Raw genomic sequence first — 19,232 nt, forward strand, 5'->3', positions numbered from 1 at the left:
TTTTAGTCTTCTCTTCAAATGTTTATTTTAATTTTTTTACCCCTTATTTTTTATTTCATTTGAAAGCAGATACATACATATATATATATATATATATATATATATATATATATATATATATATATGAGGTCAGATGCTGCTTCTTATACACATATACTTGCTGCAATATGACATCACACTTGCACTTTTAAGCTGCACCAAATAAAGAAGATTTGAAAAACTCTACGTTTGTGGTCCGTACCTGTGGGATGATTGAGACATTGATCGAATTCAGAATTGTGTAATATATATAAATATATATATACTTCATTCCTTGGAATCTTCTCACCTCGCGCCTTGCGATAGAAGTCACGGCACAGCAACAGGTAAGTTTTTAAACAAAAGTATTTATTTACACACCATGTGCAAAAGAACGTGCAAGCATTAGGACGGCCTACGCGTTTCGGCTACTACAAGCCTTCCAATATATATATATATATATATATATACACACACATAATTCCGCAATTTGCTTAGAAGCAGGCGCGCACTCAGGGGTTACAGTCTTTGAAAGAAGTTTTTATTCCAAGGTAACGCTACGCGTGCGCCAAAGGGCTTGATCACACGATTGATCAAGCCCTTTGGCGAAACGCGTAGCGTTTCCTTGGAATAAAAAACTTCTTTCAAAGACTGTAACCCCTGAGTGCGCTCCTGCTTCTAAGCAAATTGTGGAATTAATATTAATTTTGACGGCTTGGGTTTGTCATCTCTTCGCGCCACCTGACGAGGGAGCCTCTCCCGGCAGGACCCTCCAGGATGTATGATATATATATACACACACAAACCTATACCTACATAGTTCCTTCTGACATAGGGTTCCTTTGCTATGTTTCCACTCAGGGCATTTGTTAGATTTACAACTAAAATAACATGCTCACATTTCAAGTCATCTTTGGTCACTTCACTGGCTTCCAGTGGAGAAACACATATGTTTAAAAAGGCTATGACAGGGCGTCACTTAGTCAGTGAAGTTATAGGAGTGCGGATCTGAAATTTCTTAACTGCAGAAGCAGTGGTCTGCAGGGTGTAGGGGCCAGATGACCATGGTTCGGGATGGGCCGTTTCCATGAGGAACGGGGTCAGTGCTGATTTGCATTAGGTGGGTCTCTGTCCAGAGAGGCACAGTGGTCGAAAGGCGGTGGGTTGGAATGTTACCCTGAGTGATTGCCACTTGGTTAGACTATTTGCAAGCATTCATCCCATCTCCTTTTCGGTGTTTGATTGCCAGCAGGATGTCTGGACACCAGCTTTCTAAGCCTACGCCTGCCAATGCTTGTGAATTCCAAAAAGTAGTAATTTTGCGCCCATTCAAGGAGTAGTTCTATGGGTGCAGATTTACTCTTCCTTAAATAAAACAGTCACTATACATATTTAAATTCCGTCTGCAAAAAAATAAACAAGTTAAAAGCTCTTTGAGAAATGATAACCACTAGAAAAACAGACAAAGCAAACATGACTCAGGGCCCCAGAACTAACTACCAAGCCAAAAATACATCTGGAGGGTGTCACAAGCCAAACACCACCGATGAAGCTACACCCCTGCCCGTCCCTCTGGACATAATAGCTCATCCTGGAAACTCATGACTATGGTCACGTACAACACAAGGCTGTGGAGTCCCTGCTCTGGGATCACTTTTTATATATATATATATATATATATATATATATATATATATATATATATATATATATATATATATATATATATATAGCCTTACAATAGGCAATGTTTCCTAATACATACTTGTCTTCTTACTTCACATTTCTATAACATATGGACGTTTGTCGAGTAATCAACAGTTCTAGCAGTTTCCCCGTAGGGATCACTTATTTTAAATGTATTCTCACTGCGCGCACTCTTTTTCATCTCTGCTACAAGAATTGGTGGTGGCACATTTGTCAAATCAGTGCATGTGGCCAGAGCTCCCGGCTTCTAATCCAAGCCTTGTACAAATCATTTCAAGTGAGTGATGGCCCCGTGAACTAAGCCCAAGTTGCAAATTAACAGGGCGAGCTGAGCCAGAGCCACACAAAGGGTCTGACTTGGCTGTAAGCGCCCAACAATTAGGCATGAACCCATTTGGCATGTATATCGTGCAACAATAAAACACCCATGACCGATGATTAGCATAAAAGGCCATTTATTAGGACATGGTTGCAACGTATTAACTTTATTAAACAACAACATCAAATTTGTAACTAAGGCACTATCCCCCATTCATCACGCGACCACTCACATCTTACACCAACTTCCATTCGCCCAAACGTCATACCTTGTTCAATCCTTCCCAGATTCCGTCCTTACGTTCTTGCCGTCTTCCCAGGCTCTCTTTCTTTTATCCCCAAAACACCCTCCCCTGAACTCACTCCTCACTCGACAAGGTACCACACACTGAGTTTTCACTTGTATTCCGTTCTTCTCCACCACCCCCCCCGCGAGGGTGTGAAGACCCAGCATGTGACTCCACACCCCCCCCCACACACACACACAGACTCCTGCCTGTGAGCCCTGCAGCCTTTACTAAATTTGGCAAACAACGCTATCAGAACAAGCCCTCTGTCACGGAACCACCTCAGGCTGTAGGGTTGGAGGGCGGACGAAATTTTATTACACTCTTCACCTCTTTCCCCCCCTCCCCCCCCCCCCCCGGTGATGCAGAGTCCGAAAAGGCAGATCACCCCTCTCCGGACCCTTATATGCTTCCCCTAAACCTACCACCAACCCCTCCCCACCTCCCCACCTTCCCCTCTCCCCCCCCCTCAGCCCCCCCCCCTGTCCCCGACCCCGCCAACTACCTATCCCCACCCATGCCATGTTTTGTGCACGAACTCCCCCGGGGAAAGACTAGTCTGCACTGTGCTTTTCCCAGGGGGGGCCATCATTTTGCAACAAACTATGTAAAAAGATGATACAGTCTCTTCAAAATTCCAACCGGTGTGTTTCTTTAACAAGCGGAAGCATTTGACCTTATTTCTTCAGGTTATATCTCTGCACAGACAAACAATTATTTACAGTGGTAGTTTTTAAACATGAACTTAGAAACATAAATGCTCACCCTCAAAGACAGAGCTGATAGTGAACTTAGAGGCGGGTCAGTAGCCACGTAAACCCTAAACATGGCCTAGATTCTCATTATAAATAGAGCAACTTTAGAGTCTATAAAACATGATAGGTGCTTGAACTGCGCAGATCCGGAACTCAAGTATCGGATAAAGAAGGTAAAGGAGGCTCTGTGAAATAAAATGTGTGCCTAGGATCACACAATTTGGACAAGTAGAGAAGCAGGTACTGATTTTTTTTTCTCTTTTTACATCAAAGGTGAATTTGTTGTCTTTTATTCACGGCACATGACAAAACAATCCCAACACAGACATGCCAGACCCAACTCAGGGCCGGCAGACCCGAGTCAAGGCCCCCATACCAATCTATCAAGCCAAGAATGCATTTATTGGGGGGGGGGGGGGGGTGGTAGGGTCACACTCCAAACACCCCACTCGGAGCCACCCCCCTGATTTTATGTTTTTGTTTCAAAACCCTGTATGACCTTGACCAAGCTCTCATTAAGCAGCTGTTTATTTGGTAGTCCCCCATGTAAGACTTATGTGTCCATCTTTTGCTTGCCACCTTGAAGTTCCCAAGTTCAAGAAAGCATGTCAACAGCGCATATAGTTTACCTACCACGTTGTGATCAAGTGAAACCTCATCCCCTACCATCTGAAACGTGAAACTCGTCTGATCGAATTTAGGAAACAGCTAAAAACGTGGCTGCTTTCCATTGCTTAATTTGTGAAATATTAAGTGCCAGGGCTCTGATTTGGAGGCCACTGCAGCTTGCACCACCCATCACCGTTGTCATCGCTGCCAAAACAACTACTAACCATCTCTCTCGCATGTAAATGTGAAAGTTCAGATTATTCCAGGTCCACAAAGCTAAAGTAATGGCTGGGGAGGCAGGTATTTGCAATTGTAATGTATATTGTATTCCTAAACAACCGTTGTTCTGCTCATCTCTAAATTAGATGAGCAGCGCCACCATGTGGTAGACTGTTCTATGTATGGTGTTTACAATTAGGGGCCGGTGCAGAGTACTGGAAACCAATTAAGTGCCGGTGCTTAGCACTGGAAAGCCCCAGCTCAAATTAAGCACTGCTCCTTTCACAGTAATTTCTCAATGCTGCCTTAGTTTGTGAGATCTTCCACCCGCAGCACAGCAAGGATGCCATGGGTCATGTTCCAAGTTAGGGTAATGGTCCCTTTGCATGCTGCTGGGGTAGTAAAATACAGCAACTATTAGGGTTCAATGGGCCCCTCACAGCTCTGTCCCCCGATGCCACTGCACTTGCTGCACCGAAGGTAGCTCCTCCCCTGACTGGCGCAAGCACATCTCTGGGTAATTACCGCACAAGTTTAAGAGATAAATAACAGAAGGACATGGACGACCAACGCTGCGAAGACACAGCTCAATTTGGAAGGCAGGGTGGGGAAGAAAGTGGACAGCTTTGGATTTAATAGGCTGAGGGAGAAAGAAAAGGAAATGTACATGTGACAACAAAAATGTGTGCTCTCCTCCTCCCGTGGACTAGCATGTTAAAGGACCAATCTGCTTGATTGATTGTGGTGTGGAAGGAGCAGAGCTTGAAGTGGGCCGGGTCTCACCGGTGCTGAGCACCAGCAGTTGTTTAAAGGGGGTCTTTATCGGGCTCTGTTTCATGCCATGGCACAGCCGGTCCGGTTTTTCCTGACTTCAGTGACAGCAGGCACATACTTGTGCGCTGCTCACACTGCTCACTTCTCACTAGTGGAGAAGTTACGGCATGACGTCATGCCAGGCTGGCGTTGTAGGGGAAGGGAAATCCTTTAAAGAGAGTCATTTTCTCTCTGGATTTCCCTTCTTTTTTTAAAACTCAGGAGCAGCAACATTGTCATAGTGTCACCAGGGCTTTAAGTGGAAGCTTTTTCAATATTATACACAAGCCATAGTTGCTGCTTATTTATCTTACGCAACTAACAACCATCGACAAAGCCAATAGTCCTGACTTGTTGTAGGTATGATGTTACTTGTATCATATATCTGGATGCAATGACAGAAACAGCAAAATATAAGTCGGGCAGCACACTTTGCTAAGCACAGATTTTTAGCTTCGGTGTTTTAAGCCATGCCCTTAATTACATTGGCCACTCCCCTTTGAGAGATTCCCCCCCAGTTTTTCATCGCACTTAAAGCCCTGGGAAGGAGTACTCATATGCAACTTTTGGAGTGTTCCGAGGACTTCATGGAAATTTCATGAATCTCAAATGTCCGAAATCTAACCTACTCCAAACGGGGAGACAGCGCCAGACGTTCCAAACTATTCGAGTTTTATAGACCATCTGGTACCCGAGAGTAACCTATAGACAGGGCTTTAAGTGGGCCAGGTCTCAAGGGGTCTGAGCACCGGCAGTTTTTTTAAGGGGGCCCCGAAACAGGTCTCTATTGGGCTCTGTTTGGAGCCCTGGCACAGGCAGTCCGTTTATTTCCAACTGCAGTGACAGCAGTTTGAACTGCTGTCACTGCGTCCGGGGAAAACAGCCCGATAGAGACCCGTTTCGAGACACTAAGCACATCAATGTGCACTGCCCACTTCTCACTAGTGGAGAAGTTACAGCATGGCCTCATGCCAGGTGAGCGTTGTGGGTCACCAGGGGTTTAATTGGAAGCTTTTTCAATATTATATGGAACAAGCCATAGTTGCAGCTTATTTATCTAATGCAACGAATAACCATTGACAAAGACAATAGTCCTGACTTGTTGTAGGTATGATGTTACTTGTTGTAACATATATCTGGATGCAATGACAGAAACCGCAAAATACAAGTCGGGCGGCACACTATGGTAAACACAGATTTTTAGCGTAAGTGTTTTGAAGCCACGCCCCTAATTACACTGGCCACGCCCCTTTGAGAGACGCCCAGTTTTTTCATCCCGCTTAAAGCCCTGCCTATAGATGTACACATTTCGATAAAAGGTATCAAGACCTGGGGTGTCCGACTCATTCATGTCACTTACAAAACTAGAAAAATGAAAAATACATTTGATGGAGACTTGAAAAGCTCTTTATGAGAAAGTGTTAGTCATTTGTTAAAAATGCACTTCGCATCTCCAGAGCGAGATGGGTGGCAGTGTCGGCTTTTTGAGCACAGTGCGCTCCGCAGGCGCCGGAGTGGCCAGAAAAGAACAGATTACAATGGACTCTGCCCTTCTGGAACAGAAGGCCCCGTTCAGAAGGCACAGAAAGCCGGCATTGTCAGAACAACCCTGCCTGGCAAGTGCGGGGCCAGGAAGTGCTTCTGAGGGGGAAGTGGGGCGCTCGCAACAATGTCAGTCTATTTAATAAAACCACAAAGCTTCCCCTCTGCAGTCATGGCTGGAGGCTACAGGCCTGCGCGCCTGGCTGGGGGTTAAAGAGCCTGTCGGTAGCAGGGCACCGGTTTGAACTGGGCCATGGTCTGCATGATCAAAGGCAAACGGAGGATTTTTTGGTTAGCCCATGTTGCTCTCTGACTTTGTTTAAATCGCATACAATTATGTGCGACAACATAATTGGCCACGCTCAACAGTGAGGCCACGAAGTGGATGAGCTTAAGATCAGAACGATTCAAGTAAACACAGTGATGCTCAGCATGGGGAAGGATGCCCAGCCACGAGTGACAATTTTCCAAGACCCTCTGTAGAATCTGAGTGACTGTGCACACCACCGACCATGGATGCCCGCACAACATATAGAATGTATATATATCTCCATATAGATACATGCACGCTGAGGTCGAGACAGTGTCGTGCATGGAAAGAGTCACGCCAGAAGTCCAGGTCTGACCCATAATGACTGGCTGAAGTCAGGGAAGAACGACTTCAAAGAGAGGGGCTTGTCCACACACTACTGAGATCTGATTCACACACAAAGCTTGTAGGTGGGTCCATCAGAGAAGCTTGAACAATTAATGTCACACACGCCTGGGCCACTGACAGCAGTGGGCAGAAACATACCTCTTATAGCAGGGTCCAGGAGTGAGGTGCATTTCCATCAGACATCCCAGGCTTACAGAAATGTACCCACCTAGGTGACACCAAGGTCAAACAAGCAATGGCATAGCCAATAGGTCTCACCTTTGGGACCTTATAAGTGTTTGGTTATCCAGCACAATATCCTTGGTGCAACAGCAACAACTGTTGCATGGCTAAACACTTATACGGTCCCAAGGCAAGACCTATTGGCTATGTCAATGCTTGTTTTACTTGCAGTTTATAACAAAGTTCTAATATAGAAGAGTGAGGTCTGGTGCCCCTAGGAGCTCTCCGGGATGTGGTGGATAGCACGAGTCAGCAGCTCAGTCTCCTGCATTCTACTCAAGATCAAATTAAGCGGTGCAGTGACCACTGCTGCACTGGATTATAAAAGGATAGAAACATCTTCTCCCTATGGGTTCTATAAAAATGGCAGAATATCACTATTTTAACAACTGCTACCCACTATTCCCCACCCAGATCTTGTTGACATGATATGCAAGGGTATCATTTAAAGGTAGTCAAGTGTCGCAAATGCAATTCATGTTTCTCGCCTCTCTTGATTAATCCAATAAATGCCTAAAGTCAAGATACCGTCAGAGTTGCTAAACTATTGTGAGTGCAACACGGGTCATTTTGTAACCCAATGCCCTCCTTACAAAACAAGAAAGTTAGTGATGCAGGGCATTCTGTGACCTAATAAACAATGAGCTGTGCCTCATTTAGGGGTCATATACACCAGTCAAACCCTAAGCCTACTTGTGTGCCATTCGTCGTGCACACAGGTGTTCTGCCAGGTAGGCTTGCAAGACCAGTTAAGTCCGTGCTCTTTTCAGATGCTTCCTGCCCTTTTATCCGTCTCCCATCAGCTGCTAAGCAACCTGGGCACAGGACAGAATCTTAGAAATGCTTCCCAAGTAACTTTCATACCACAACAGGAAATAGAGGAAAGCAGCCACCTTGTCATCTGGGGATATAGAGGAAGGAGCTACAAAGAAATGGGATATAATAAAGGGCCTGGCATCACTGGAGGAAACCATACACTGACAGCACATCGGTCATGCAGAGGAGCATCCCCTGTATGCTGGGCAGACCCCACTAAAACCTAAAGGCAGCACGCAACACATAGATGGGCAGCATGCTCCTCCCTGTGCTAGAAGCTAGGGCTTCTGCCGCCCCCGTGAAGGAGGTTGCACAGCAAAGAGAATTAGGGGTGTTTTGTTAAAGCTGCCTCAGCTTCTTGCACAGTAGGCAGAACAGTTCCAGGGCTGAGGCAGGGGCAGGTCGGCCACAAACTATGGGCAGGCCGAGCCCACCTGCTATCTCCTTAAAACAAGCTGCTATGGAGTGAGGACGTGGGAAAGGAGAGACTGGGAGTATGGGGGAAGGTGGCATGCGTCAGTAAACAAAATGAGAACACGAAGCACCAGCAGCGGGCTGCGCATGTGTTTCATAGGGGGAAGGTGGGGCGGGGTGAGTACCATGCAGCGAATAAATAGGAGCCAAGTGAGCCTGCTGGAGTAAATAAGGCTGCAACAGAGTGTTGGGAGGAGGAGCATGTGAGACCTCCAGCAGCTGCAGTCCTCACACCATGAAGATACTGAATATGTTGGCTCCTCTCCTATTGTATTTCCAAATAAAAAAATAATTTAATAAACAAAAAAATACCAAGCCCAGAAAAGGAAGGAGGGGAGGGGGGACAAGGTAGGTGGTGAACCCGGAACACAGGAGGGGTGGGAGCAAACGCAGCACTGACAATGGGTAGCGCTTGCGCTCGGAGATAGAAGCAGATCTAATATATGCTTAAAGGGAACAAGAGAAGCTGTTGGAGAGCAGGAACCGGCGTGGGACCATTGAAGGCAAAATAATCGGTCTTCACTTTTCAAGCACTCGTGCTTGCGTTGGCATCCACCTTGCAGGAGCGAGCAGTGGCGTGCGGGCCATCTGTTTTCAATAAGCGTGCGCGCCGCTGCTCGCTCCCGCAAGGTGGGTGCCAGCACAAGCACGAGTGCTTGAAAAGTGAAGACCGATTCCTAAAGGTCACCTCCTAGAGCAGCGCACGCACGCTGCCTAGGTGAGACCTAAAAGCAGCTGCATCTTGATGTGAGCCAATGAGTGCCTGGGTGAGTGTGGAACATGCATGTAGTGCACACCACAATCCCTCCTGGTGGTTGGTTCAGCACCTTTACATCTGTTTAGAGAGGTTGGAATCAAAATAATTGTTGGGTGCTCTATCTCTTAGTGTAAGGTACAAGTGACTGTGCCATGTACAGAGTAGAGGAGTCCTGATGTGTGCGCAATGCAACCCTGAGAGCCACGAAGAGGCCAGTGATGCCATGTGTCATGTCCACAATGGAACTAAAAAATGCACAAGCAAGAAAGGTGCAATATGCCTGCAGTGCATAGACTTTTGGAAAATAAGTGACCAATGTGGGGCCTGATACACAAAACAGGAGTAATTATATCTTCTACAAATTAAAAGGTGATTCCCACCAGTCAGGAGTAAAACACATCTAGGCACAGAAAAGGCTTTGAGAGGAGGGTCTATTATAAAAAAAGAATCAGTGTCAGATCCTCAGGGCACCAGGTTCTTGGGTTTCAGAGGCCAGGACTGATCTAACAGACACTTTGAGATCTAGGCTCCGCCTCCACCTTTTTTGACTGGCAATTTGGACACCAAGGAAGTGGACAGAGCCATTTTTGGAGAGGGGAAGGGATCCACACATCAGATCTCTCAGTTCTTCCCCACGTGCATGCAGTAAACAAAATGTATTTATTAATTCAATAGCAATTTCTCCGGATCTACCTCTCAGGTACAACCAGCTTCCTTCCGCCAAAAAATACCATTGATATGGCTATTCTAAGAGTCCAAAAATGTTAAAATGAGCCATTTCTCTCTAAAAATAAGTATTCAAACAGCTACTACAGATGCCCAGATTTTGACGGAAGAGCTGCGCATTAAACCAGACTTCACGATTAAGCCTCTAAGCTGCAGGGTGTCGGCTACTAGGTTACTGCAGCCATTAGCGGACAGTGCATGGTTAAGGAAGACGTTTTGATTATACTAAAATGATATATAAAATATACAAATCCAAGGGCTTTTTGGTCACCTCTCTTCTTCCATTCGTCTGTAATTGTGTCAGTCACATTCTTCTTCCAGACACTAGAGCGCACAGCATGGGGCAGTGGGTCCGCCCACTTCTGCCATTGGTTAACTTCACAGGGAGTGAAGGCATTCTGCAGTCTCACAGCGAGCACACCCACACGCAATGCAGTTCCCTCCAGTGCCAAGGACTAATATTGCTATAAATGCTTGCAGAGAACAAGTAATTTTTTCCTTTTACCCCCCTCTTTTCAGATTACTGAGGGCCCAGCAATTTGCCTAATGATAAAGTTTTGTAAAAACCAAGACAAAACGAGCATTGAAAAACCCAAAAGAGTGTCAGCCAACACATACCCAAAGACTTTGCCAAAGCTTGTGCAGAGGCTAGGCCTGCCCCTCCCGGTATACACCTGTTACAACGCAACTTTTACAACTACCTCCTGTTACAACGCAACTTTTACAACGCATACCATTACAACGCATTGCGCTGGGGGGCGCTCTAGGATAGGGAATAAGTATAATTTACTATCCAACACCTTCCCTAGTGTCCACGGGGACTGGAGTTAGAATAGTAAATTATACTTACCACTATCCAGCACCTCAAAGCGCTATGCGTTGTAATGGTGTGCGTTGTAATGGTCGCGTTGTAATAGTAGGTAGTTGTAATGGTATGCGTTGTAACATGGTACATCCGCCCCTCCCTATATACAATCTTGGGTGCGCCCCAGGTGGAAGAGTGGCTGTATGACCATAGAGTGCCAGAAGGAATTGATAGACACTTTCTATAGCCCAATCCTTAGCATTTCCCGGCTCCCTAAACTGGTTTTCCTAACCACATAATTTCATGTATATGGAAAAACAACTGCTTGCCACAGAGGAGCCCCATGATCTGAGGCTATTGAAAACTGCCTCTGTTGCTAAAGAAACTACCATTTTAGCTCCCCCATTCTGAGCTCCTGATTGGAGTCGAGTAGCTAAAATGCAGTTCTACCGAGAACGTTTGCCCACGGAGGACTTCTGCTTTTTTTCTTTATTCTGGCATGAAATCAATCAATCTATTAATGAATTAATCATTCAGGGATTTGTAAAGCGCAGCTACTTACCCGTGAGGGTCTCAAGGCGCGGAGGGGGGCTGCCTCTCCACCAAAAGTGTGTCTATGTGTTTGTGAGGCAAGGGTTGTCACAAGGACAGTATCTTTTCAGTGCACACTAAAGTGATGCATGTACTCCATCCCCCTCACCCCTCTTCCATCCTCTTATTTCCTTGGCACATCATTGAGCTGGAGATAAGATTCTCAAAGCAACAAAGCCGCATCCCAGAGAGGAGTCCTAAGAAGGCAAAACGTGTCTGTGTTTGTTGAACATCTTTGAATGATGGACGAATAATCAACATCTTTGCACCCTCCTTGTCTTCCGCCAATCAACAGCAGAAGACTAACAAATGATACGTAGACCGTATACTCCCTCCCATATGCCCAGAAACCCTCACGGCCTGATGATAACGTTTTCTGTGAAAATTGTTTTAAACTACAAATTGTTGCTTTTAAAAACTATGAGTGATACAGGTTTGCTATAGGGAATATACTGAACTGTAGAGCTTTGATGGCAGATGATTCCCAAGTTTGGCTTCCATCTCCTGCCTCTCAAAGAAGAGAAGATGCCTTCTCCCCCCCCCCCCCCCCCCCCCCCCGGAACGAGAAAACAATCTAAACTCAGCTGAGTCTGATAAAACTCAAAACAGCTCTAGCACAAGCCTTGTGCTCCTGGGCAAAATATTCACACCCCACCCCTAGCAAAGCGCTGCGAGGCGGCAGAAGCGCTGCATAAGTGAAAAACACACATTAACTAACTCTGCACAAGGACATTCCCCATATGCAGGACTCACCTGCGTGTCCTGCTGGTACTCCTGGCCCTGCTGCTTGCACCGAGGCTTGTTCTGGTCTTCTAGGCGCAGGTGGTGGGCATGTTGTCCTTCCATGGTACCATGCCAATCAACGGATGCCCTGGGACAGTCCTGAAACCAAGAGGAAGGCGAGAATCAATGGAACGTCTCGTGGACCGAGCACGAGGCTGCGGACGTCACGCGCGAGGACTGCTGATCCACGCGGAAGCCAGGCAGACTCCTAATCACACTAAATGCTTCTCTCGTCAACATTTTATTAGCTCGCAGCAGCCCATAACTGTAAATATTTACTAGCAGTCAATTAGAACATTGATTTCTTACAAATTCGAAGCCAATTACTTTTTTGATTTGCTGGTTAGGATGCTTAGCAGGATGCGGGAGATAAAAAATGTTAACTGTTGTGGCCAAAGAGCCACGTCTAATAGGAAAAGAAGCTAAATTGCCTCAAATTGAAGCAATCACTAAAAATAGTCATGCAAAAACTATATAATGCCCGACAAATATAATATCAGTATGTGCAACTCATTTTTGCATTTAATAAATACTCAAGGAACACAAATTGACGCATTAAAAAACATATATATATGTAAATGTGTTTTGTATTTATATAGTGCCTTCTACCCAGAGGTCTCGTAGCGCTGTATTCATACCGCTGTGGAACCCTTCCTGGCTTTCCTGTGAAATGCCCACTCCTGGGCACCCCCAAGGTGAAGCCTGGCATCCCAGCGCTGTTGGGGCCGTTGTGGAGATTAAGCAAGCTATTGCCCAGAGTCACAGAGTGGGACCCATGATTAGACGAGGCACCGAGGTGAGAATTATCAGGTCCGGGAAGATTGAGCCCAAGAGCCGCTGAGACGGGAATTAAACCCTGGTCCCGGGCCAGACCTCTGCATCAGGGTCTAGCCATTGAGCCATGCCACATGTATGTATTTCGACAATTTGTTGAGACTATCAGATTCAGTTAAGAATGATTTCTTACACCATTTGTTAGTTTTACATAACAATACATTTCACGTTACATGAAAGAGAACATTCGACATCCCTCAGCTATTCTGGAATTTGAATTTGTAAGCGACATAGCTCAGTAAACCAGCTGACTGACCAGGAACATGCGTCTTCGCAAATATTTGCACACATTTATGGGAACAATGCATGGCACACTTCTCTTGAATAAATAGATCTATGCATCTATATCTTTATATCTATAACGTATTTCTTGACACTTGTGGCCCACTTTCCCTGTTGGTACAGCGGTAGTGCGCTAAATTCTCTTTATATTACTTTTTTTTCGGGGAGGTCGATGCGCTATATGGGTCTGCTGGACCTAGGAGGGGTCTAGGTTTCACACATCCAGCACATGAGTCACAGACCCTGCATACATTTTTTTGTTTTTAAAACATCTTTTTATTTATTTAACAATATAGCTTTCCATGTAGTGAACAATGTACACAGCTGTGGGTCAGCTGAAAAATGGTACACAGCACATATCATATCCATTAGGCGAGCAGTGGTCCTAGGTGCAGCCTGCGTCCCTCCACCCCCCCCCCCCTCCTACCACTCATCAAGCAGGTCCTTCAATCAATTAATAAATCCCCTCAGTGAGCCATCCATGCCGCTCAGATCTTTTCCCATTTACTTGGGTACCCCCTGCTCGGATACACCACGTGTTCAGCTCGCTGGAACCAATTAAGTCCCTTTTCCAACTCTCTATCGAAGGAGCCTCTGCGGCCCCCCATAGTCTAGCCACATTTCGTTTGGCCACCACCCCGGCCAGCGCCAGCCAAATCGTCACCCATTTAGGCCATACTATCTCGCCTGTCACTCCCAGTATGAACCATCTGGCGTCTAGCGAGACCACGGAGCCCACCAATTCAGACATAACCCGTGCAATAGATTCCCAATATTTCTGTACCACTGGGCAGGCCCATAGGATGTGAAAGAACTTCCCTGTTTCATTGCAACCCCTCATGCACTTATCTGACCCGCTAAATCCGATTCTGCCCTGTTCTAGGGACGTAGGAGCACATTTTTTTTATTTTTCAACATTTGTTTCATTTTTGGGGGTGGTCCTCTGGGATTTCCAACATTGGCCTGGATGCTTCCTGCACCATGTTGGCCAATGGCAGCCACAAGAGAATGCTTCTATGATGGCCAGCCAATCGGAGCCCAGCAGATTTGTGAATTTGAAGCCATATTCACAAATCCAAAGTGGACAACAGAAACAGTTCTGTCATATAATTGGCTAGCTTTTTTTGTTGTAAGTTTGATTTGCGAATCTTCCATGAACTAGTCAATCCATGACGGATCTGCCAAATAACCGGTTTAGATATATCTAGCTTGTAACCCCCTTCAAGCCCGCCCCAAAACATTTTTAAACATTAAAGTCTTTAAAACTAATGAACAGATTTACATCAAATCAGGCAAAGATAAACGTTTGAGAATGGTTTCTGTATCATTGAACAAAAGAATCCTATGGGATTACATTTGGAAAATGGCACTTTTTTGACTCCCTTACCTCATTTCTTTGATCCCTGCTTGAAATTTGCACAAAACTTGTCATGGCAAACCCAAATCTGATTAACTTTTTTATTGGAAAGTTGTTTCATCCAGACTATTAGGAAAGCTGATTCCACGTGCTAAGCCGCTTTAACTTGCAATCTGTGAGGCAGTAAACAGTGTTTTTCTCATGTCAACTGTTCTGTAGTGTTTTAATATCTAATTTGACTTTTGCACCGTAGTAATAAATGTGTGTTTATTGGTACAGTTGTTCTAAAAACCGTGCTATTGTGCCACATTTAATTTTACTACCATGGCATAAATGCACATCAGTGAAAAAACATTAATTAAAAACCTTATGTTTCATAAAACAATAACACATGTTCAAAAAATAGAAACTTTCTTAAAAACAGAGTTAAAGTGAAATTATGGTTACTAAATGGAACAGAAAGCTCATCGAGAATGCCAGGTTATAGTTAGCTAGCAAATCATACCTAGTGCCCATGCCATGCAAGCCCAAACTTGCACCCTAAATGCAATGCTCATGACCTCACCAATGCGGTGACAGATGACATCACTGTTATTACATATCAGTTGCATTTGTTTTGTTTGAGCATGTGTTATCATTTATGATGTTGTGTTGTTAAATCTTGGTGTTGAGGTGTAAACATGTTCATGTTAAGCACATGTATTTGGCCATATGCACAACCACCCTGGCCCTCACCTCTGGCTGCATATTGTCTTTCTCTGTCACTGCTATTGAACTCACTTAAATGCATGACATTTTTTATTTGTAAGCTCACTAAACTGCAAAGGGTACTATTGGATGGGGATCACATTATCATTCATTCTTTAGGACCCCACAGGCCCAACCCTTAGACATTCAACAGATTCCAATTTGTCGCAGAGAGGGTGGGGAAGGGCACAGAGTGAAAACTAGAGAAGGGGAAGAAAAGGCTCTTCGCGGGCCTTCTCTTCTAACTGCTACATTCATAACCCTGAGAACAGGGGCAGTAGGGTGGTTCATGGCTACTAAAAGGCATGCCAGGGCTTGCAGCCGCTACCTTCGGCTATCCCACACCGACATTCATGCTGCAAGCTATAGACTCCAAATAGGTACCCAGTGACTATTTTCAAGAATTTTGCCTACTGTTACTATAGGAAATTTGATTTTTAATTTATTTTGGCACTGCATACTGTCTGGTGGCTTCAAATAGTAACAAATAATGTTTGTTTAACAAAGAAGTGGATGTCACTGAAAAAGCCTTGGGGGAGGTGGTCCTGCTCATGAAATGGCTAGAGTCTAGATCAAGACTATATTGCTATCTAAGATCTATGCCAATACATTGGTAACCATTGTAGGTATATACACAAGTAATTGTGGTGGGTGTTGCTGTATTAAAGAAGCATCTAGAATCCTGAAAGACATAAAACAGAAACACTGTAAAAACAATAGGTTTTCTAAGATTCTTGCCAGGATCTTACAAGTGTCTGGCTTTTTTTCTTCAAACAACATACACTTTATGACTTTCAAAATACTGCTGAATATGTGACAGAAGTACTAAAAGGGAACTGGGCGAGGGGAAGGATGGCGCCCGCGGGGGCGGATGCTTGATTGAGGAGCTACTGGTAGGTTCGCCCTTACCGGTGATTTACGGCGGTTTCACGTTGCATCGCGCCGCTACGATGATGGCGATACAAAAGGGGATGATGGACGGAGCGTTTGAGCAAATCAAACACTCACCCCCAGTCAACTGAGCTGGGTTTAATCCATCACCATTCTTTAGCTCACTCCGCCACCCCAGTTCAGAAATGGCCATATGCAAATCAGTTTGACCCTGTGCCTCATGGGAACAGTCCAGCCCAAACTGCCAAGCCATATCTTCCCTGGACCGGAAACCAGCATCCTGGGACCGGTTTCGGATTCATAATCCTCATCAGCCAGGCTATCTTGAATGCAGTGGCAAAGTGAGCAAGGGACTCACGTCTGAGCATACCCTGCCACACTTAAGGCGAACAAAGCGATACAAAAGGGGATGATTCACGGAGCGTTTGAGCAAATCAAACACTCACCCCCAGTCAACTGTTCTGGGTTTAAACCATCACCATTCTTTAGCTCACTCCGCCACCCCAGTTCAGACATGGCCATATGCAAATCAGTCTGACCCTGTGCCTCATGGGAACAGTCCAGCCCGAACTGCCAAGCCATATCTTCCCTGGACCGGAAACAAGCATCCTGGGACCGGTTTCGGATTCATAATCCTCATCAGCCGGGCTATCTTGAATCCAGTGCCAGAAACCGGTCGTCGGAAGCTTGTTTCCGGTCCAGGGAAGACATGGCTTGGCAGTTCGGGCTGGACTGTTCCCATGAGACACAGGGCCAGACTGATTTGCATATAGCCATGTCTGAACTGGGGTGGCAGAGTGGGCTAAAGAATGGTGATGGATTAAACCCAGAACAGTTGACTGGGGGTGAGTGTTTGATTGATTCAGATGCTCCGCCCATCACCACCCCCTTTTGTACCGCTTTTGGCGGCCATAAGTGTGGCAGGGTATGCTCAGACGTGAGTCCCTTGCTCACTTTGCCACTGGATTCAAGCAAGCTGGGCTGAAGACGACTGGAATGCCAGAAACCAGTCCTCGGAAGCTTGTTTCCGGTCCAGGGAAGACTTGGCTTAGCAGTTCGGGCTGGACTGTTCCCATGAGGCACAGGGTCAGACTGATTTGCATATAGCCATGTCTGAACTGGGGTGGCAGAGTGGGCTAAAGAACGGCGATGGATTAAACCCAGATCTTTTGACTGGGTGTGAGTGTTGGATTGATTCAGATGGTCCGTCCATCACCACCCCCTTTTGTACCGCTTTTGGCCGCCATAAGTGTGGCAGGGTATGCTCAGATGCGAGTCCCTTGCTCACTTTGCCACTGGACTCAAGCAAGCCGGCTGAAGACTGCTGGAATGCGAGAAACCGGTCCTCGGAAGCTTGTTTCCGGTCCAGGGAAGACATGGCTTGGCAGTTCGGGCTGGACTGTTCCCATGAGGCACAGGATCAGACTAATTTGCATATAGCCATGTCTGAACTGGGGTGGCAGAGTGGGCAAAAGAACGGTGATGGAATAAACCCAGATCTTTTGACTGGGTCTGAGTATTTGATTGATTCAGATGCTCCGTCCATCACCGCCCTTTTTTGTACCGCTACGATGATGGCAGCAGGGGTATTTTGGGGAGGAAGTAAATTTCTGTAGTGAGATCTGAAATTCGCGGAGACCTCAATCAATCAATCAAAGACACTTATAGAGCGCACTACTTACCCGTAGGGTCTCAAGGCGCTGGGGGGAGGGGGGTGCCGTTACTGCTCGAACAGCCAGGTCTTCAGCTTCTTCCTGAAGGAGAGGTGGTCTTGGGTCAGGCGCAGGTCGGTCGGGAGGGAGTTCCAGGTCTTGGCGGCCAGGTAGGAGAAGGACCTTCCTCCTGTTGTCGCTCTTCGGATGCGGGGGACGGCGGCGAGGGCGTGGTTAGCTGATCCGAAGAGTCAATTGCTAAGTGGTGCACAGCGGCGACAATCATTGAAATGGCACCTGGATACAAGCTCCACCTGGGACTCTCAGCGTCAGGTACTGAGCTACTGAGCTATTGAGTGCTCCGGCTCAAAACCAGGACTCGCGCAGGGAGCATCGGCTGGATTGTTTGATTCCTTGAACTGGGGAGTAACGGCGGAGCAGTGCAGAGTGGAGCTCTTGGCCAGTCTCTACAATTTTTCTTTACAATATCTTGCGTGGTGGATAGAGACAGAGACATTCCAATGAAACTGTTCTACTGTACCTTCGCGGCTCCGGTGACTCTTAGGGAGAGACTGTCCATTGGTGTAAACTAACTTTTGTCATCAGCGGTAAAAAAAAAAATTCTTTTGCGCTCTAAACACCGTCGGAATTTGGCATGGCTCCCAAGGTTGCTGGCGGTTGCAAGACAAGAGGCATCAGGGAGGCTGCAGTTGGAACACGGGCAGCATTAGCTGCAAGGAATGCTAAAGAAACGCTAGGCAGTGAACAACAAGATGTCACTGTTGTACAGGTTAAATGTCTTATACATGGGACACCTAAGATATCTCAGATGTTTCAAGCGACCACTGGTAAAAAAGCTGCAATAACCCTAATCGCCTCTAAAAAGTCTTACGCATCTGTAGCTCTGCCAGGGGGGGGATGAGTCGGCTTTTTACCTTGTGAAGTGGACAATATGACTGAGCAAGACTCTATGGCCCCTCCATGCTAATGTTGATGAACTTGCCCAAATTGACAATGGCGCTGTTGGCGAGGATAGGAATGAGCCCACCAGCAGTAAGGAAAGTGAATTCTATTCTCTATCCGAACACTCAGAGGTGTCAGATGTTGATGAGGATTTGTTACAGGAAGAGCGCTCTGCAGACTCCTCATCTGTTAGTATTGATAATAACCATGGCAAAGCCTCTTCGTCGGGGGGCACACCTGCAGAAACCCTTACAGTTCGGAAGAAAATCCAGGACGGAGGGACTGGACTAGCATCAACAGAGATTTCTGATTGGGAGCTTTCTGGTGGGGAACAGAAGTTTGAAGGATTGAACCTGGGGGCAGCTGGTGGCCCAGTGGAAGAAATACAAAGTCAAGTATCGCTGGA

At 46.0% G+C, this 19,232-nt stretch overlaps 1 protein-coding gene across 1 annotated transcript in view; it reads right to left on the bottom strand.

Moving 5' to 3' along the window:
- LOC147663560 (serine/threonine-protein kinase Nek6-like) overlaps positions 1 to 19,232 on the bottom strand; it is a gene marked incomplete at its 3' end in the record, with an annotated part of 502,329 nt that overhangs the window by 196,604 nt on the left and 286,493 nt on the right. The window contains exon 3 of the mRNA XM_086950359.1: positions 12,071 to 12,199. Coding sequence (XP_086806485.1) covers positions 12,071 to 12,163 — 93 coding nt within the window. The remainder of the gene's footprint in view (positions 1 to 12,070; positions 12,200 to 19,232) is intronic.

This window comes from Lissotriton vulgaris, unplaced genomic scaffold (genome assembly GCF_964263255.1).
Source record: "Lissotriton vulgaris unplaced genomic scaffold, aLisVul1.2 SCAFFOLD_360, whole genome shotgun sequence".
NCBI lineage: Eukaryota > Metazoa > Chordata > Amphibia > Caudata > Salamandridae > Lissotriton > Lissotriton vulgaris.